Source organism: Python bivittatus, unplaced genomic scaffold (genome assembly GCF_059951505.1).
Source record: "Python bivittatus isolate LINGU-HERP-01145 unplaced genomic scaffold, Pbiv_v1 ctg000080_np1212, whole genome shotgun sequence".
In the NCBI taxonomy this organism is placed as follows: domain Eukaryota; kingdom Metazoa; phylum Chordata; class Lepidosauria; order Squamata; family Pythonidae; genus Python; species Python bivittatus.
The window spans coordinates 51,619,431-51,634,313 of record NW_028277035.1 but is presented as its reverse complement, the minus strand read 5'-3'; the positions used below and the strand labels follow the sequence as shown (position 1 = coordinate 51,634,313).

General features: G+C 37.2%; 1 protein-coding gene across 17 annotated transcripts in view; it reads left to right on the top strand.

The window, feature by feature from the left end:
* PBRM1 (polybromo 1) overlaps window positions 1–14,883 on the top strand; it is a 67,009-nt gene that overhangs the window by 10,723 nt on the left and 41,403 nt on the right. For 10 of the 17 annotated variants that reach the window (XM_088134064.1, XM_088134054.1, XM_088134055.1 and 7 more), the window contains 7 exons: window positions 931–1,028; window positions 4,016–4,163; window positions 4,601–4,744; window positions 4,926–5,042; window positions 8,719–8,787; window positions 12,133–12,231; window positions 13,283–13,398. In XM_088134064.1, the coding sequence (XP_087990190.1) occupies window positions 931–1,028; window positions 4,016–4,163; window positions 4,601–4,744; window positions 4,926–5,042; window positions 8,719–8,787; window positions 12,133–12,231; window positions 13,283–13,398 (791 nt within the window). The remainder of the gene's footprint in view (window positions 1–930; window positions 1,029–4,015; window positions 4,164–4,600; window positions 4,745–4,925; window positions 5,043–8,718; window positions 8,788–12,132; window positions 12,232–13,282; window positions 13,399–14,883) is intronic. The other 7 variants (XM_088134066.1, XM_088134067.1, XM_088134056.1 and 4 more) reach the window with 1 other exon arrangement.

Sequence of the window (14,883 nt, the reverse complement as noted above, 5' to 3'; positions counted from 1 at the left end):
ACATGGGTTGGGAAGGAGATGAAAGAAAAGAGATTGTCAAGGCATGTTTGACCCATGCTTAGCTACTGGTAGGAAGGCTGCCTAAGACCAGAATCTAGACTCTATGTTTTGAGTTCATTGATGATTTCTCCTTTGCCTTTTTTCTAAACTTTATTAATTTTTTTTCAAAAAGAACAATAAAAACTAACAAAAACTAATATTAAGGGAAAGAATAAGAAGAAAGAAAAGAAAATTGAAAAAAGAGAAAGTAGTAAAGTTCCAACTTGTCAAATTGACAAAATTAAGAGAACCTAGGTTTCTTAGAGTTCATAGCATATGGTTCCATTTATAACAAAAAATACATGAAATTCAGTTAGTAAATGTAATTATTGGCCAGATAAATTATATTTTTACATTTAATAAATACACCAAACATAATTATATGAGTAAACCAAGATTTGTTTATATACATATATGTACATGCGTATTCTTAAATTAGCAAAGTGAACTTTGATCAGTAAAAGATGTTATAAAAATGAATATTTCATATATATAAATTTTTCTTTAAACATATTTTTTGCTGGAAGAAAATAGTAATGTATCCTATCTTGCATTGAAGCCATAGGAGAAATTTTGGGAAATTTTACAACTCTGCTCAGAGTTTCATCATTGTTTTCAACATTACTACTGCCAAAGGTTAAAATAATTATGTGATTAAGACCATATGCTGGAAGCCAGGAAGTTTCTGTTCAAGTTTGAACTCAGATATGAATTTAGTTAGTAGTCTTAATTCATGGCATTGTCTTTTGTTCTCGTTGGCTCATCTGTAATATGGGAAACAAAATGCTGCATGATTTTGAAACATGAACATTTAGAAAAAATAGTGTTATATAGATACTCATTATCACTACAGTTGTGCTTTTATTTTTTCCTATTGCTCTACTACTTTAGATTGCTGTTTGCCATGAATTATACAACACAATCAGAGATTACAAAGATGAACAAGGAAGGCTTTTGTGTGAACTTTTCATTAGGGCCCCCAAAAGAAGGTAAGCTTGAGACATTGATTGATAAGTAATCCAGTATAAATATTTCAGGATTTTAGTATTTATTAAGGGTATGCAGAACAGTTTGCTCTAAAGTGTTTTAAGTGCAAAACTTTGTGAAATGCCTTGCAACTGCAAAACTGCCGTTTGGAGCACCAAGAAGGCTATTTGGAACATTTCAGAAGTGTTTCAAACTTGAAACAGCCTGTTTTGTACTCGGTGCAGGATGTTTGACAGAGTTCCATGTCAGAATGGTTCAAAAGGAGATGTTAGACATACTCCTAGTATTTATGCTTTTAATTGTAATAGGATGATCAAATTACTTAAATTCATAAATACAAGAAACTGTCTTGATCGTTCTATTTCAACAGAAATAAGGATTATAAATGCAATAATACATGAAGATATGTTCAGTGCAAAAAAAGCTAATAAAAGTGCTCTTTCATATCTTATGAGCTCCTATAAGCACATGATACAGCAAATACTTGAATTTTTATATTATAAGTAGTCCTTGTTTAGTGACTACAATTGTGACTATCACATCGTTCAGTAAGTGAATTTGTCACTAAGTGAAACATCACAATTTTACAATCATACTTCAACTTTCCTTTGCTTTACAGGCCTGTGAACGGTTGTTAAACAAGGCAGTCGCTAAATGAGGACTACCTGTATTTGTTTCAAATTTTCCATAGAGAATATTTACAGTGGGGCAAAAAAGTATTTAGTCAGCCACCAATTGTGCAAGTTCTCCCACTTAAAAAGATGAGAGAGGCCTGTAATTTTCATCATAGGTATACCTCAACTATGAGAGACAAAATGGGGGGAAAAAATCCAGAAAATCACATTGTCTGATTTTTAAAGAATTTATTTGCAAATCATGGTGGAAAATAAGTATTTGGTCAATATCAAAAGTTCATCTCAATACTTTGTTATATATCCTTTGTTGGCAATGACAGAGGTCAAACGTTTTCTGTAAGTCTTCACAAGGTTTTCACACACTGTTGCTGGTATTTTGGCCCATTCCTCCATGCAGATCTCCTCTAGAGCAGTGATGTTTTGGGGCTGTCACTGGGCAACACGGACTTTCAACTCCCTCCAAAGGATTTCCATGGGGTTGAGATCTGGAGACTGGCTAGGCCACTCCAGGACCTTGAAATGCTTCTTACGAAGCCACTCCTTCGTTGCCCGGGCAGTGTGTTTGGGATCATTGTCATGCTGAAAGACCCAGCCACGTTTCATCTTCAATGCCCTTGCTGATGGAAGGAGGTGTTCACTCAAAATCTCACGATACATGGCCCCATTCATTCTTTCCTTTACGCGGATCAGTCGTCCTGGTCCCTTTGCAGAAAAACAGCCCCAAAGCATGATGTTTCCACCCCCATGCTTCACAGTAGGTATGGTGTTATTTGGATGCAACTCAGCATTCTCTCTCCTCCAAACACAACGAGTTGAGTTTAGACTAAAACGTTCTACTTTGGTTTCATCTGACCATATGACATTCTCCCAATCCTCTTCTGGATCATCCAAATGCTCTCTAGCAAACTTCAGACAGGCCCGGACATGTACTGGCTTAAGCAGGGGGACACGTCTGGCACTGCAGGATTTGAGTCCCTGGCAGCATAGTGTGTTACTGATGGTAGCCTTTGTTACTTTGGTCCCAGCTCTCTGCAGGTCATTCACTAGGTCCCCCCATGTGGTTCTGGGATTTTTGCTCACCATTCTTGTGATCATTTTGACCCCACGGGGTGAGATCTTGCGTGGAGCCCCAGATCGAGGGAGATTATCAGTGGTCTTGTATGTCTTCCATTTTCTAATTATTGCTCCCACAGTTGATTTCTTCACACCAAGCTGCTTGCCTATTGCAGATTCAGTCTTCCCAGCCTGGTGCAGGTCTACAATTTTGTTTCCGGTGTGCTTCAACAGCTCTTTGGTCTTGGCCATAGTGGAGTTTGGAGTGTGACTGTTTGAGGTTGTGGACAGGTGTCTTTTATACTGATAACAAGGTCAAACAGGTGCCATTACTACAGGTAACGAGTGGAGGCCAGAGGAGCCTCTTAAAGAAGTAGTTTCAGGTCTGTGAGAGCCAGACATCTTGCTTGTTTGTAGGTGACCAAATATTTATTTTCCACCATGATTTGCAAATAAATTCTTTAAAAATCAGACAATGTGATTTTCTGGATTTTTTTTCTCATTTTGTCTCTCATAGTTGAGGTATACCTATGATGAAAATTACAGGCCTCTCTCATCTTTTTAAGTGGGAGAACTTGCACAATTGGTGGCTGACTAAATACTTTTTTGCCCCACTGTACATTGTATTTTTCTAACACTATATATTCTAAGTGTTGAGAAATACAGGTAGTCCTCACCTAACAACTGCCCTGTTTAGTGACCATTCAAAGTTACGACAGCATTGAAAAAGTAACTTTGCGACTGGTCCTTACACTTAATGCAGTGTCCCTGCAGTCATGTGATCAAGGTTCAGGCACTTGGTAACTGGCGAGCGTTTACGACTGTTGCAGCGTCCTGCAGTCACAGGATCACCATTTGCATGCTTCACAGCTGGCTTCCAACAAGCAGAGTCAATGGAGAAGTCAGCAGTAAAATCGCAAGTCACAGTCACGCGATGTCTCGCTTAACAACTGTGGTGACTCACTGAGCAACTGTGGTGGAAGTGAGGTCATAAGTCCATCACAGCCATGTGATGTCTCACTTAACAACTGGGTTGCTTAGCAATGGGGTTGCTGGTCCCAATTGTGATTGTTAAGTGAGGACTACCTGTAATAAAAATAGCACAGTGAACAGTGCTAATGTCAGGAATCCATTATACATTTTGTGGCTATGCTGATGTATTGATGCTTTATTGATGCTTTATTGACATAAAGCTTTTGACATAGAGTAATTTAGAGTATATATAATTTTAGTACTTGTTGCGAGGTGCCGTGAATTTTGCTTGTATTAATTGCATTTTCAATATGTTATTACTACAACAGAAATCAACCAGATTACTATGAAGTAGTTTCCCAGCCTATTGATTTAATGAAGATCCAACAAAAGTTAAAAATGGAGGAATATGATGATGTGAATGTCTTAACTGCTGACTTCCAACTGCTGTTTAATAATGCAAAATCCTATTATAAGGTGATAGTGCTTTGTTTTAAAAGTCATGGGTTATATTTTCTGTTGCTGATTTGTATATGAATTAAGTGCATAGGTGGAAAAGGTCTTGTCATTTCAAGCCTCTTAAAAGCTTACAATGCAGAAAAAGTAGCTTTTATTCTAATTTGTAATGTAACTACAGTTAATTAAATTATTATTTCACCTATATATTAATTCTATAACTGTGATTTCCATAACTACATATTCTATAAGATTTTATTTATTTTTAAAAAGTGATTATATATTTAAAATGTTGTAGGGATAAGTAGCTATTTAGATTAAGGAGCCACTGAAAGATGCAGCAGGTGCTCCTACTCTGGATCCAAACCACCTTTCCTGTTTTGATCAGAATAATTGTAGTATCCTTGTTTACTTGTTAATTTAAAAAGAAAGAATATGTTTTTGGTTCTGTTACACAGCCAGATTCTCCTGAATATAAGGCTGCCTGTAAATTGTGGGATTTGTATCTACGGACAAAAAATGAATTTGTTCAAAAGGGAGAGGCTGAGGAGGAGGAAGAGGAGGAGGAGGGCCATGACAATCAAGGGACTATTTCTGAAATAGTAAGTGTGAACTTTGCTACTTGTCTATAAATATATCTGATTTAGTATACTGTAGTACTTATTGTAACTAAGCCTGTTGCCAAGCCAAAGTATACATAACTGAATTAATTACATTTTTTAATGTTTACTCTTACTCCTACTCCATTCTGCAAATTGCCTTACAGGGTTATTTTTGTATCAGTCTTCTCCAGGTTATTTAAAAGAAATTCTTGAACAACTTCTTGAAGCAGTAGTTGTAGCTACAAATCCATCAGGCCACCTTATTAGTGAACTTTTTCAGAAGCTTCCCTCTAAAGTGGTGAGTAACTGTGCCTAATAATAATAATTATAATAAACTTTATTGAAACAATTTCAGAAAGAAGTGCTATTAGCAGAAGTGGAATCTAAATATGATTATAAAAAGCAGCAACTTGAAATGAGATAGAAAATAGGAAAACCAAAGTATTCCATGGGAAAAAAATCTGTGCAAATGTCATGTTCCTGATGCATGCTTTCTTGACCTCTGTCTGCCCTGGTTTGTATGAGTTAACTGAGGGGAATTGGTTAGGTGAATCTGTGGAATGGTAAAATGTCTTAGCATGATGGAGTGCTTTTGCTGGCCTTAAAGTAGGCAGCAGGTTGCCCACTCCTGAACAAGCCCTCCCTGGGTCCAGTGATACAGAATGCAACTCTCTGAACTTGCCTGATATCTCAGTGGCTTTTGATCTCATAGACAGTGGTGTTCTCCTGGATCATCTCCACATGGTAGAAGCACTGTGCATTGAGAAGGAGATAATAGTATTAGATGACTGTACATTTTCACTTGGAAGATTTACTCTGAAGTACCCCAAGGCACTATTTTGTCTCTGGATCTGCTTCATAATGTAAAAGAACTTTCAGCATGAGAGGAGGGGAGGATCACCAGTTGTTTTGGGGTTAGATAGCAATATACTGAAAACGTTTCAGCATTTTGCTTCTTCTGATTGACATACAGGGGAAACTCAAAAAATTAGAATATTGTGCAAATGTTCATTTATGTCAGTATGGCAGCTCAAAAGGTGAAACCAATATATGAGATAGACGCATTACATGCAAAGCAAGATATGTCAAGTCTTATTTTGGTATAATTGTGATGATTATGGCATACAGCTTATGAAAACCCCAAATTCACAATCTCAGAAAATTAGAATATTACAGACATCAATAACACAAGGATTGGAAATAGAACAATATCGGACCTCTGCAAAGTATAAGCATGCGTATGTACTCGGTACTTGGTTTGGGCCCCTTTTGCAGCAATGACTGCTGCAATGCAGCGTGGCATGGATGCTATCAGCCTGTGGCACTGCTGAGGTGTTATGGAAGACCAGGATGCTTCAATAGCGGCCTTCAGCTCCGCTGCATTGTTCGGTCTCATGTCCCTCATCTTTCTCTTGGCAATGCCCCAGATTTTCTATGGGGTTCAGGTCAGGCGAGTTTGCTGGCCAATCAAGCACAGTAATCCCATGGTCATTGAACCAGGTTTTGGTACTTTTGGCAGTGTGGGCAGGTGCCAAGTCCTGCTGGAAAATGAAGTTAGCATCCCCATAAAGCTCATCTGCGGAAGGAAGCATGAAGTGCTCCAAAATCTCCTGGTAGACGGCTGCGTTGCCCTGGACTTAATGATGCACAGTGGACCAACACCAGCAGATGACATGGCTCCCCAAATCAACACAGACTGTGGAAACTTCACACTGGACTTCAAGCATCGTGCATTGTGTGCCTCTCCATTCTTCCTCCAGACTCTGGGTCCTTGGTTCCCAAATGAGATGCAAAAGTTGCTCTCATCAGAAAAGAGGACTTTGGACCACTGGGCAACAGACCAGTTCTTTTTTTCTGTAGCCCAGGTAAGACGCTTCTGACGTTGTTTGTTGTTCAGGAGTGGCTTGACAAGAGGAATACGACATTTGAAGCCCATGTCCAGGATCCGTCTGTGTGTGGTGGCTCTTGATGCACTAACTCCAGCCTCAGTCCACTCCTTGTGAAAGTCCCCAACACTTTTGAATGGCCTTTTCCTGGCAATCCTCTCCAGGCTGCGGTCATCCCTGCTGCTTGTGCACCTTTTTCTACCACACTTTTCCCTTCCATATAACCTTCTATTGATGTGCTTTGATACAGCACTTTGGGAACATCCAACTTCTTTTGCAATTATTTTTTGGGGCTTTCCCTCCTTATGGAGGGTGTCAATGATGGTTTTCTGCACAACTGTCAGGTCAGCAGTCTTTCCCATGATTGTGATTCCTACTGAACCAGCCTGAGAGACCATTTAAAGGCTCAGGAACCCTTTGCTGGTGTTATGGATTCATTAGCTGATTAGAGTGGGACACTTTGAGCCTAGAATATTGAACCTTTTCACACTATTCTAATTTTCTGAGATTGTGAATTTGGGGTTTTCATAAGCTGTACGCCATAATCATCACAATTATACCAAAGTAAGGCTTGACATATCTCGCTTTGCATGTAATGCGTCTATCTCATATATTGGTTTCACCTTTTGAGTTGCCATACTGACATAAATGAACATTTGCACGATATTCTAATTTTTCGAGTTTCATCTGTATTGTGGAAAAATAGAGGCGAAGTACAACCTGATCCAATGTATGGATGAAGTGATGGTATAAATGAGAGCCAGTAGAATTATAGGTTTCAAAGGGACTTTGGAGGTCTTCTAGTCCAATCAGAGATTGAATTGACAAGATGGAGACTTCATTGGCAGAGTGATTCCTGAGTATGGGAATTGAGGAGCTTGCTGTCTGAATAAGTACAATAGTTTCTATTCATGACTTTTTCATTTGGAATCTGCTGGAAAAACATTATTCCAGCATTTTAAGTAGGTATAGCAATATCATGTACTACCTGTTAATAGTACTGTAGTTGGACTGCTGTATATATTCGCAGTAGAAGTCTAACTAAATTCAAGCAGGAATGGTCCCCTGATATGCAACATACTGCACAGCCAGGCAAACTAAGACACTTAGAATATGGGTTTTGACAAAAAAAGAGCAATTGTTTAAAACAAATGAAAATGATCCAAATAGAAATGAACAGCAATCACAGATGTCCAAAGTATAGTATATAAATGTTTAAGTGGCAATTAGCAGTTGAGAAAAAAAGGGGGGGGCAGAAAGGGGATACTAGACTGCTTTTTTCTTCATCTTTTTTGTTTGTTTGTTTTGCCTTTTTTAAAAAAACACTTTTTAAAAAACTGTTTTTATAACCATGTTTTCATTTCAACCTTCACTCTAGAATAGGTTCATTTTACTAATATATATACGTAATATATATATGTATCATTTTCCCTTTCCCTTTCCTTTTTTTTTGTTTTAGTTTTGCTTTTTTGTTTGTTTTACTTGATAATTAAAAAAACAGTTGGAATGAAGCAGTCTTTGGACCGTGCCGCCAGGTTCTTGAGATGTATAGATGTGATAATGAAAGCAAAGGAGTAACTTGCAGATTTCTCAGAATAGAGCTAGCCCTAGTTTGCTGTACATATTTAGTAGGATTTTCTGGAGATCAGTATTAACAGAGACAGCATCTTTCCCAGCAACCAATTAATCAACACCTCCCAGGAAACCAATCCACCCTCCAATTTCAAATCTTATACAGACTACAAATACTGCATGGCAACACCAACTTCTGAACCATTGTACTGAGGAAGTCTTCCTTGGATGCAGGGCAAAATGTCTGCAAAAAACCTGATCAGAACTTTGGTACTGATCTCCCAAAGCCTGGAGAATTTGACTACTAAGTATAGATAGTGGTAATTGGTTAAGAAGTAATCTATGTGGTCAAAAGGTGTAATCATAACACCAATGGGGAAAAACATCACCGTACAAAGACTGTGTATGACACTGATACTAACTTGCGAAGTTGAGATAGGAAAGCTCTGTATAGACTAGTTAATAGAGCAGAACTACATTTCATATGCAATCATTTGGATTTTTTAAATCTTTCAGCAATATCCTGACTATTATGCAATAATTAAAGAGCCCATAGATCTGAAGACTATCGCTCAGCGGATACAGGTGCAGTATAAATTTTATTGTATTGCCTTGGGCACAACTAATGTCCAGAAGGTTAAGCAATTTTAAAAACAAATATTTGAAGTCATGAAATTAAAAGCAACACTTTGGTTTCCAAGTTTCTTATATTAATTATAACACTTAGCATATTGAGCTTTTTGTTACATTTAGAAATTGTTGAAATGTTTGATCTATACCTATGAATTAATCTATTGAGCTGGTTAAAGTTAAAAATTTAATTTTTATAAATCATTCTATGTTTATGCAGCCAAGATGCATAGGTCCATATACTCATCTGTTTGATCCTGGCTTTTGGGTCAAGATAGCTGAGACTGAATCTTAATTCCCCAGGTCAAATTATTAGGAAACTATGTGAAAAACTGACATTTTTGAGCAAAAAATACAGGGATATGCATGATACTCATTTTTATGCTTTAGTGGACTATAATTTATTTAGCCCAAGTATTTACCTTTTTCTGTAAATGTTTTTCTGTTTAAAGTTTTGGACAGGGACTATGGAGTTCCAATTCTAGCTTCAATTCCACCTTAACCATGCAAGCTCTGCCTCACAGGGTTGTTGTAGGGGTAAAAAGAATAATTTCCATTTGATATGAATAATTGCTCTAGTCTAATTGAAATAGAGAACTGTGGAAATAAAATGATCACAAATGAATCGTATCATCAGGGTGATTAATTGCACCAGTGATATAAAACTACAGTGGGGCAAAAAAGTATTTAGTCAGCCACCAATTGTGCAAGTTCTCCCATTTAAAAAGATGAGAGAGGCCTGTAATTTTCATCATAGGTATACCTCAACTATGAGAGACAAAATGAGAAAAAAAATCCAGAAAATCACATTGTCTGATTTTTAAAGAATTTATTTGCAAATCATGGTGGAAAATAAGTATTTGGTCACCTACAAACAAGATGTCTGGCTCTCACAGACCTGTAACTACTTCTTTAAGAGGCTCCTCTGGCCTCCACTCATTACCTGTAGTAATGGCACCTGTTTGACCTTGTTATCAGTATAAAAGACACCTGTCCACAACCTCAAACAGTCACACTCCAAACTCCACTATGGCTAAGACCAAAGAGCTGTCGAAGGACACCAGAAACAAAATTGTAGACCTGCACCAGGCTGAGAAGACTGAATCTGCAATAGGCAAGCAGCTTGGTGTGAAGAAATCAACTGTGGGAGCAATAATTAGAAAATGGAAGACATATAAGACCACTGATAATCTCCCTCGATCTGGGGCTCCATGCAAGATCTCACCCCGTGAGATCACAAGAACGGTGAGCAAAAATCCCAGAACCACATGGGGGGACCTAGTGAATGACCTGCAGAGAGCTGGGACCAAAGTAACAAAGGCTACCATCAGTAACACACTATGCTGCCAGGGACTCAAATCCTGCAGTGCCAGATGTGTCCCCCTGCTTAAGCCAGTACATGTCTGGGCCCGTCTGAAGTTTGCTAGAGAGCATTTGGATGATCCAGAAGAGGATTGGGAGAATGTCATATGGTCAGATGAAACCAAAGTAGAACGTTTTAGTCTAAACTCAACTCGTTGTGTTTGGAGGAGAGAGAATGCTGAGTTACATCCAAAGAACACCATACCTACTGTGAAGCATGGGGGTGGAAACATCATGCTTTGGGGCTGTTTTTCTGCAAAGCGACCAGGACGACTGATCCGTGTAAAGGAAAGAATGAATGGGGCCATATATCGTGAGATTTTGAGTGAACACCTCCTTCCATCAGCAAGGGCATTGAAGATGAAACGTGGCTGGGTCTTTCAGCATGACAATGATCCCAAACACACTGCCCGGGCAACGAAGGAGTGGCTTCGTAAGAAGCATTTCAAGGTCCTGGAGTGGCCTAGCCAGTCTCCAGATCTCAACCCCATGGAAAACCTTTGGAGGGAGTTGAAAGTCCGTGCTGCCCAGTGACAGCCCCAAAACATCACTGCTCTAGAGGAGATCTGCATGGAGGAATGGGCCAAAATACCAGCAACAGTTTGTGAAAACCTTGTGAAGACTTACAGAAAACGTTTGACCTCTGTCATTGCCCACAAAGGATATATACCAAAGTATTGAGATGAACTTTTGATATTGACCAAATACTTATTTTCCACCATGATTTGCAAATAAATTCTTTAAAAATCAGACAATGTGATTTTCTGGATGTTTTCCCCCATTTTGTCTCTCATAGTTGAGGTATACCTAGGATGAAAATTACAGGCCTCGTTCATCTTTTTAAGTGGGAGAACTTGCACAATTGGTGGCTGACTAAATACTTTTTTGCCCCACTGTACCTTATACAAAAAAAAAAAATGAACAAAGGAAAAAAACCCTATAAGATCCAAAACAACACACACACACACCCAAATTTAAAAACAATTAAAACCCCAAACATATATAATGAAATATAAAAACTGTTCAGTTTTTAAATAATAAATTAAATATTGACCATACAGAATCGCATTATCAGTCTTTCTTTTACAGTAAAGAACCATTTGAAAGACTAAGAGTGAATATATTTCTTCAGTGCAGGATTTCAGATCCAGAGTGGTAATTCTTTTTCTAGCAAGTCAGTCAGCTTGTTAGATGGTAGTTAAATACTATCACTTTAGCAATACTCCAAAGGTAATAATTCTGAGGTTCTTCATAAATTAATACATATAGGTTTTTAGTATATAATTCAACAACACATTAACATTTTATAGATTACATCTATTCCTAAAATGTTAAAATCATATTAACGATAATGTGGTTATTTGATGAAAATGGAGAACTATAGATCAAGCTCAAATTCTATGTGTCAGAATTCCTTTAAAGTTATTAAATCTCCAGAATAAAAGGTTGACATCCAATCCTTCTTAAACACCAAGTGAGATGTCTTAAAATCTGAGCCATTTTCTACAGATTGATGATGAAAAGGGCCAATTTTCAGGAGAATAGTAGTAGATTGGAAATGGAGCTAGGATAAGAGTTTTGACATGTATTTTTAATATGAATATTAAAATAAGGGAGATGTGGGCAATTTGGGAAATCATACATTGACAAAATTAGCCTAGAGATTGTTTCCTACCATCAGAGAGCACTAGTGATATTTCTTCTTAAATTGCTTTGTTTTTGTTCTCTTTTAATTTACATGATAAAAATTACTTTTACATATTATACTTTTGTTCATGATTATATATTACTTATTCATAATGTTGTTATATTAGTTGCTTCTACCTAATAGATGGTGAAAATGACAGGAAAACTCTGAAGTTCAAATAGTAAACTTTTAATTCATACATATCTAATATAAAACAAACTATCAATTTTTTAATCTGCTTTTACTTGTAGAATGGAAGCTATAAAAGCATTCATGCAATGACCAAGGACATAGATCTATTAGTTAAAAATGCCAAAACTTACAATGAACCAGGATCTCAAGTATTCAAGGTTGGTTAAAAAACAGAATTCAATTTCTTCTATCACAACAACCATACATAACATTAACATCCAGTAATTACAAGTATAGAAAATAATTCTGCAAATTGGATTTGTACCAGCTCAGTTTTAGTTATAGAGTATTCTGTGTGATCTGATGGGGGTGAGGGACAAAGCCCTTTGCAAAGCTCTGCTGGTTTATGCTTCCAGGGTGGGAAAGTTGTGTTTGTTTTTTGCTTTTCCGTAGCGGCTTGTTGCTTCTTTACCCCCCTTCATATAGCATTTATATTCTATTTCCCTTTCTGTTTAAAAACCTCAAGGTTCTCAATTATATCAATTCGAGACTTGATAGTTGACCACTTTGAACCTGTAGCTCAAAAGCTTCCGGGATAATCACCCCAGACCAACTCTGGGATGTGTGTGATCCTTCTCATTGATGGAACTGTGAACAAAAGGAGACTATTTTATTGTCAAATAATAGATCTGGAAATGTTCTGTCTGTGCCTTATTTTTATAGTTGAAAGAATTATTTGGTTCACGTATAAACCAAGATAAATCTTTGATTCCAGTTACAACTTAGGGCGATGGTTCTGCACACTGTATGGACTAAATAAAATTGAATGACGATGGACCTTACTTTTAAATATACATAAATATGATTGTGGCTTTGACATAACATTTTTTACTAATGAATCTTACCAATCTTAGCAGAACCCATGCCCCTCCAGCATTCCATGCTAACGGTGAGAGCAATATTTAGGAACATTTTGGCCACTGTGCCACATTTATCAAAGCCCAGTTTTACCTCAAATTTGTTTATGTTGTTCTGAGCAAGTTATGTTATTAGTAGGATCTCTAATCTAGAGAATACTTTGCAAGCTAACATGCATTTGCCTGTATTCAGCCAACCTGGAGGTACATAAAATATACTAACAGCTCAGTATGGTATATATGAGACGTATAGGCATAGTGGAAGCAAGATACCTTATCGTATCTCTCTATTCTTGCAGAATATTCTTTTTTTAACTTCATTTAAAACTAAATTTTTTACTTCCTTTAACAGGATGCAAATGCAATAAAGAAAATATTTAATATGAAAAAGGCAGAAATTGAGCATTCAGAACTAACTAAATCAAGTCTCCGAGTCAGGTATTGTAAGCAGAATAGAAATATAGAAAGGTATTGATATTTTCTTTTTTAGTTAAAAATTTAACTAAAATAGTAATTTTTATGTGTTAAAGTAAAATATTAAAAATTATCTGTAGCACTGAGTTGTGGAAAAGTAGTTGAGGATCTTAAAAATGTAAGAAGATATAGGTGTTACAATAATTTGATCTGATATAAGATCTGATTTAGGATTATATTAAGTGGACATGACACCATGTGCTCCTTGATTTGATGAATTTAATCTACAATTTGGGATAGTGGAGGACTGTGTTAATGTTTCTTGATTTTGATTTTTTTAAACTAGGAATCATGTAATATTAAATCCTATTATTAAGGTTGTGCATAGCATTCAAAAGAAGTGTGTTGCAATGTGCAGGACGGCTTTTGAAGCAGTTGCAGAAGGCTGTCAAACAATTGGCTGTTTTAACAATTTGAAGAAAGAGGTTTTGCTCTCATATGTTGCAAAGTACCTCTTTCAAATGCTTTGCACACTCTTTATCTGTCTGTCCTCTTTTCATCGGCTTCAACTTTCCTAGCACATTTATATCTGGACTTTCCCAAATCATAGTCTATACCTATATCCTGGCTGGGGAATTCTGGGAGTTGAAGTTCTCACATCTTAAAGTTACTGAGGTTGAGAAACACTGATCTATACTATGAAGTCCAAATTGAGTTTATAAAGTTATATTATAAATGAGATAATGAGGCAAAAATAAGGATGGACGGTTTTAGGCTTCAAATCCTGAAACTTTATAGTTAGAGAACATACTCTGATTATATTTTGGGCCCTTCTACTTGAGAGCTTGTTGTATACTTTTTATTTTAGAAGAGCATATGCGTAGCTCAGAGTTGAACTGTGGAGTCCTCGGGGTTCTCTGAGCTTGGTCGTTTTCTTGCAAACGTTTTGTTACCTGGCTAGGTAGCATCTTCAGTGCTAGAATGGAATGGGGTTTGCTCTCTGTTTATATACAGTGGCATGCCCTGCCAGTGTTGATGGGGGTGTGGGTTTTGATTGTGTGTGTGTGTGTATATAAACAGAGAGCAAACCCCATTCCATTCTAGCCCTGAAGATGTTACCTAGCCAGGTAACGAAACGTTTGCAAGAAAACGACCAGGCTCAGAGAACCCCAAGGACTCCACTTTTTATTTTTTCATTGGGAAAAAGATTATGTAGGTCCAAACGTATATCACAACCGTTTATGTAAAAACATGTTAGAGAAAGCAGGCAGAGGAGAGCATGACTTCTGGACCTTTTTCTAGCCCTTTAATAATAGCTGTACCCTGGATTGTGTGACCTGGAGAGAGGAGGGTTGGAGACTTAGAAGAAAGCAGCAGGCAGTATTTTCAGCCACTGCCACTTACATAGGAATGCCTTGGGAGAGAGTTTTCTGGGATTTTTTTCCCCACAATCCCAGCTGGATTTGCCATCTCAGCCATTTAAAAAACTTCATCTTTCTTTCATTAGTTTCTCACTTCATATCAAATTTGACCCAGTTC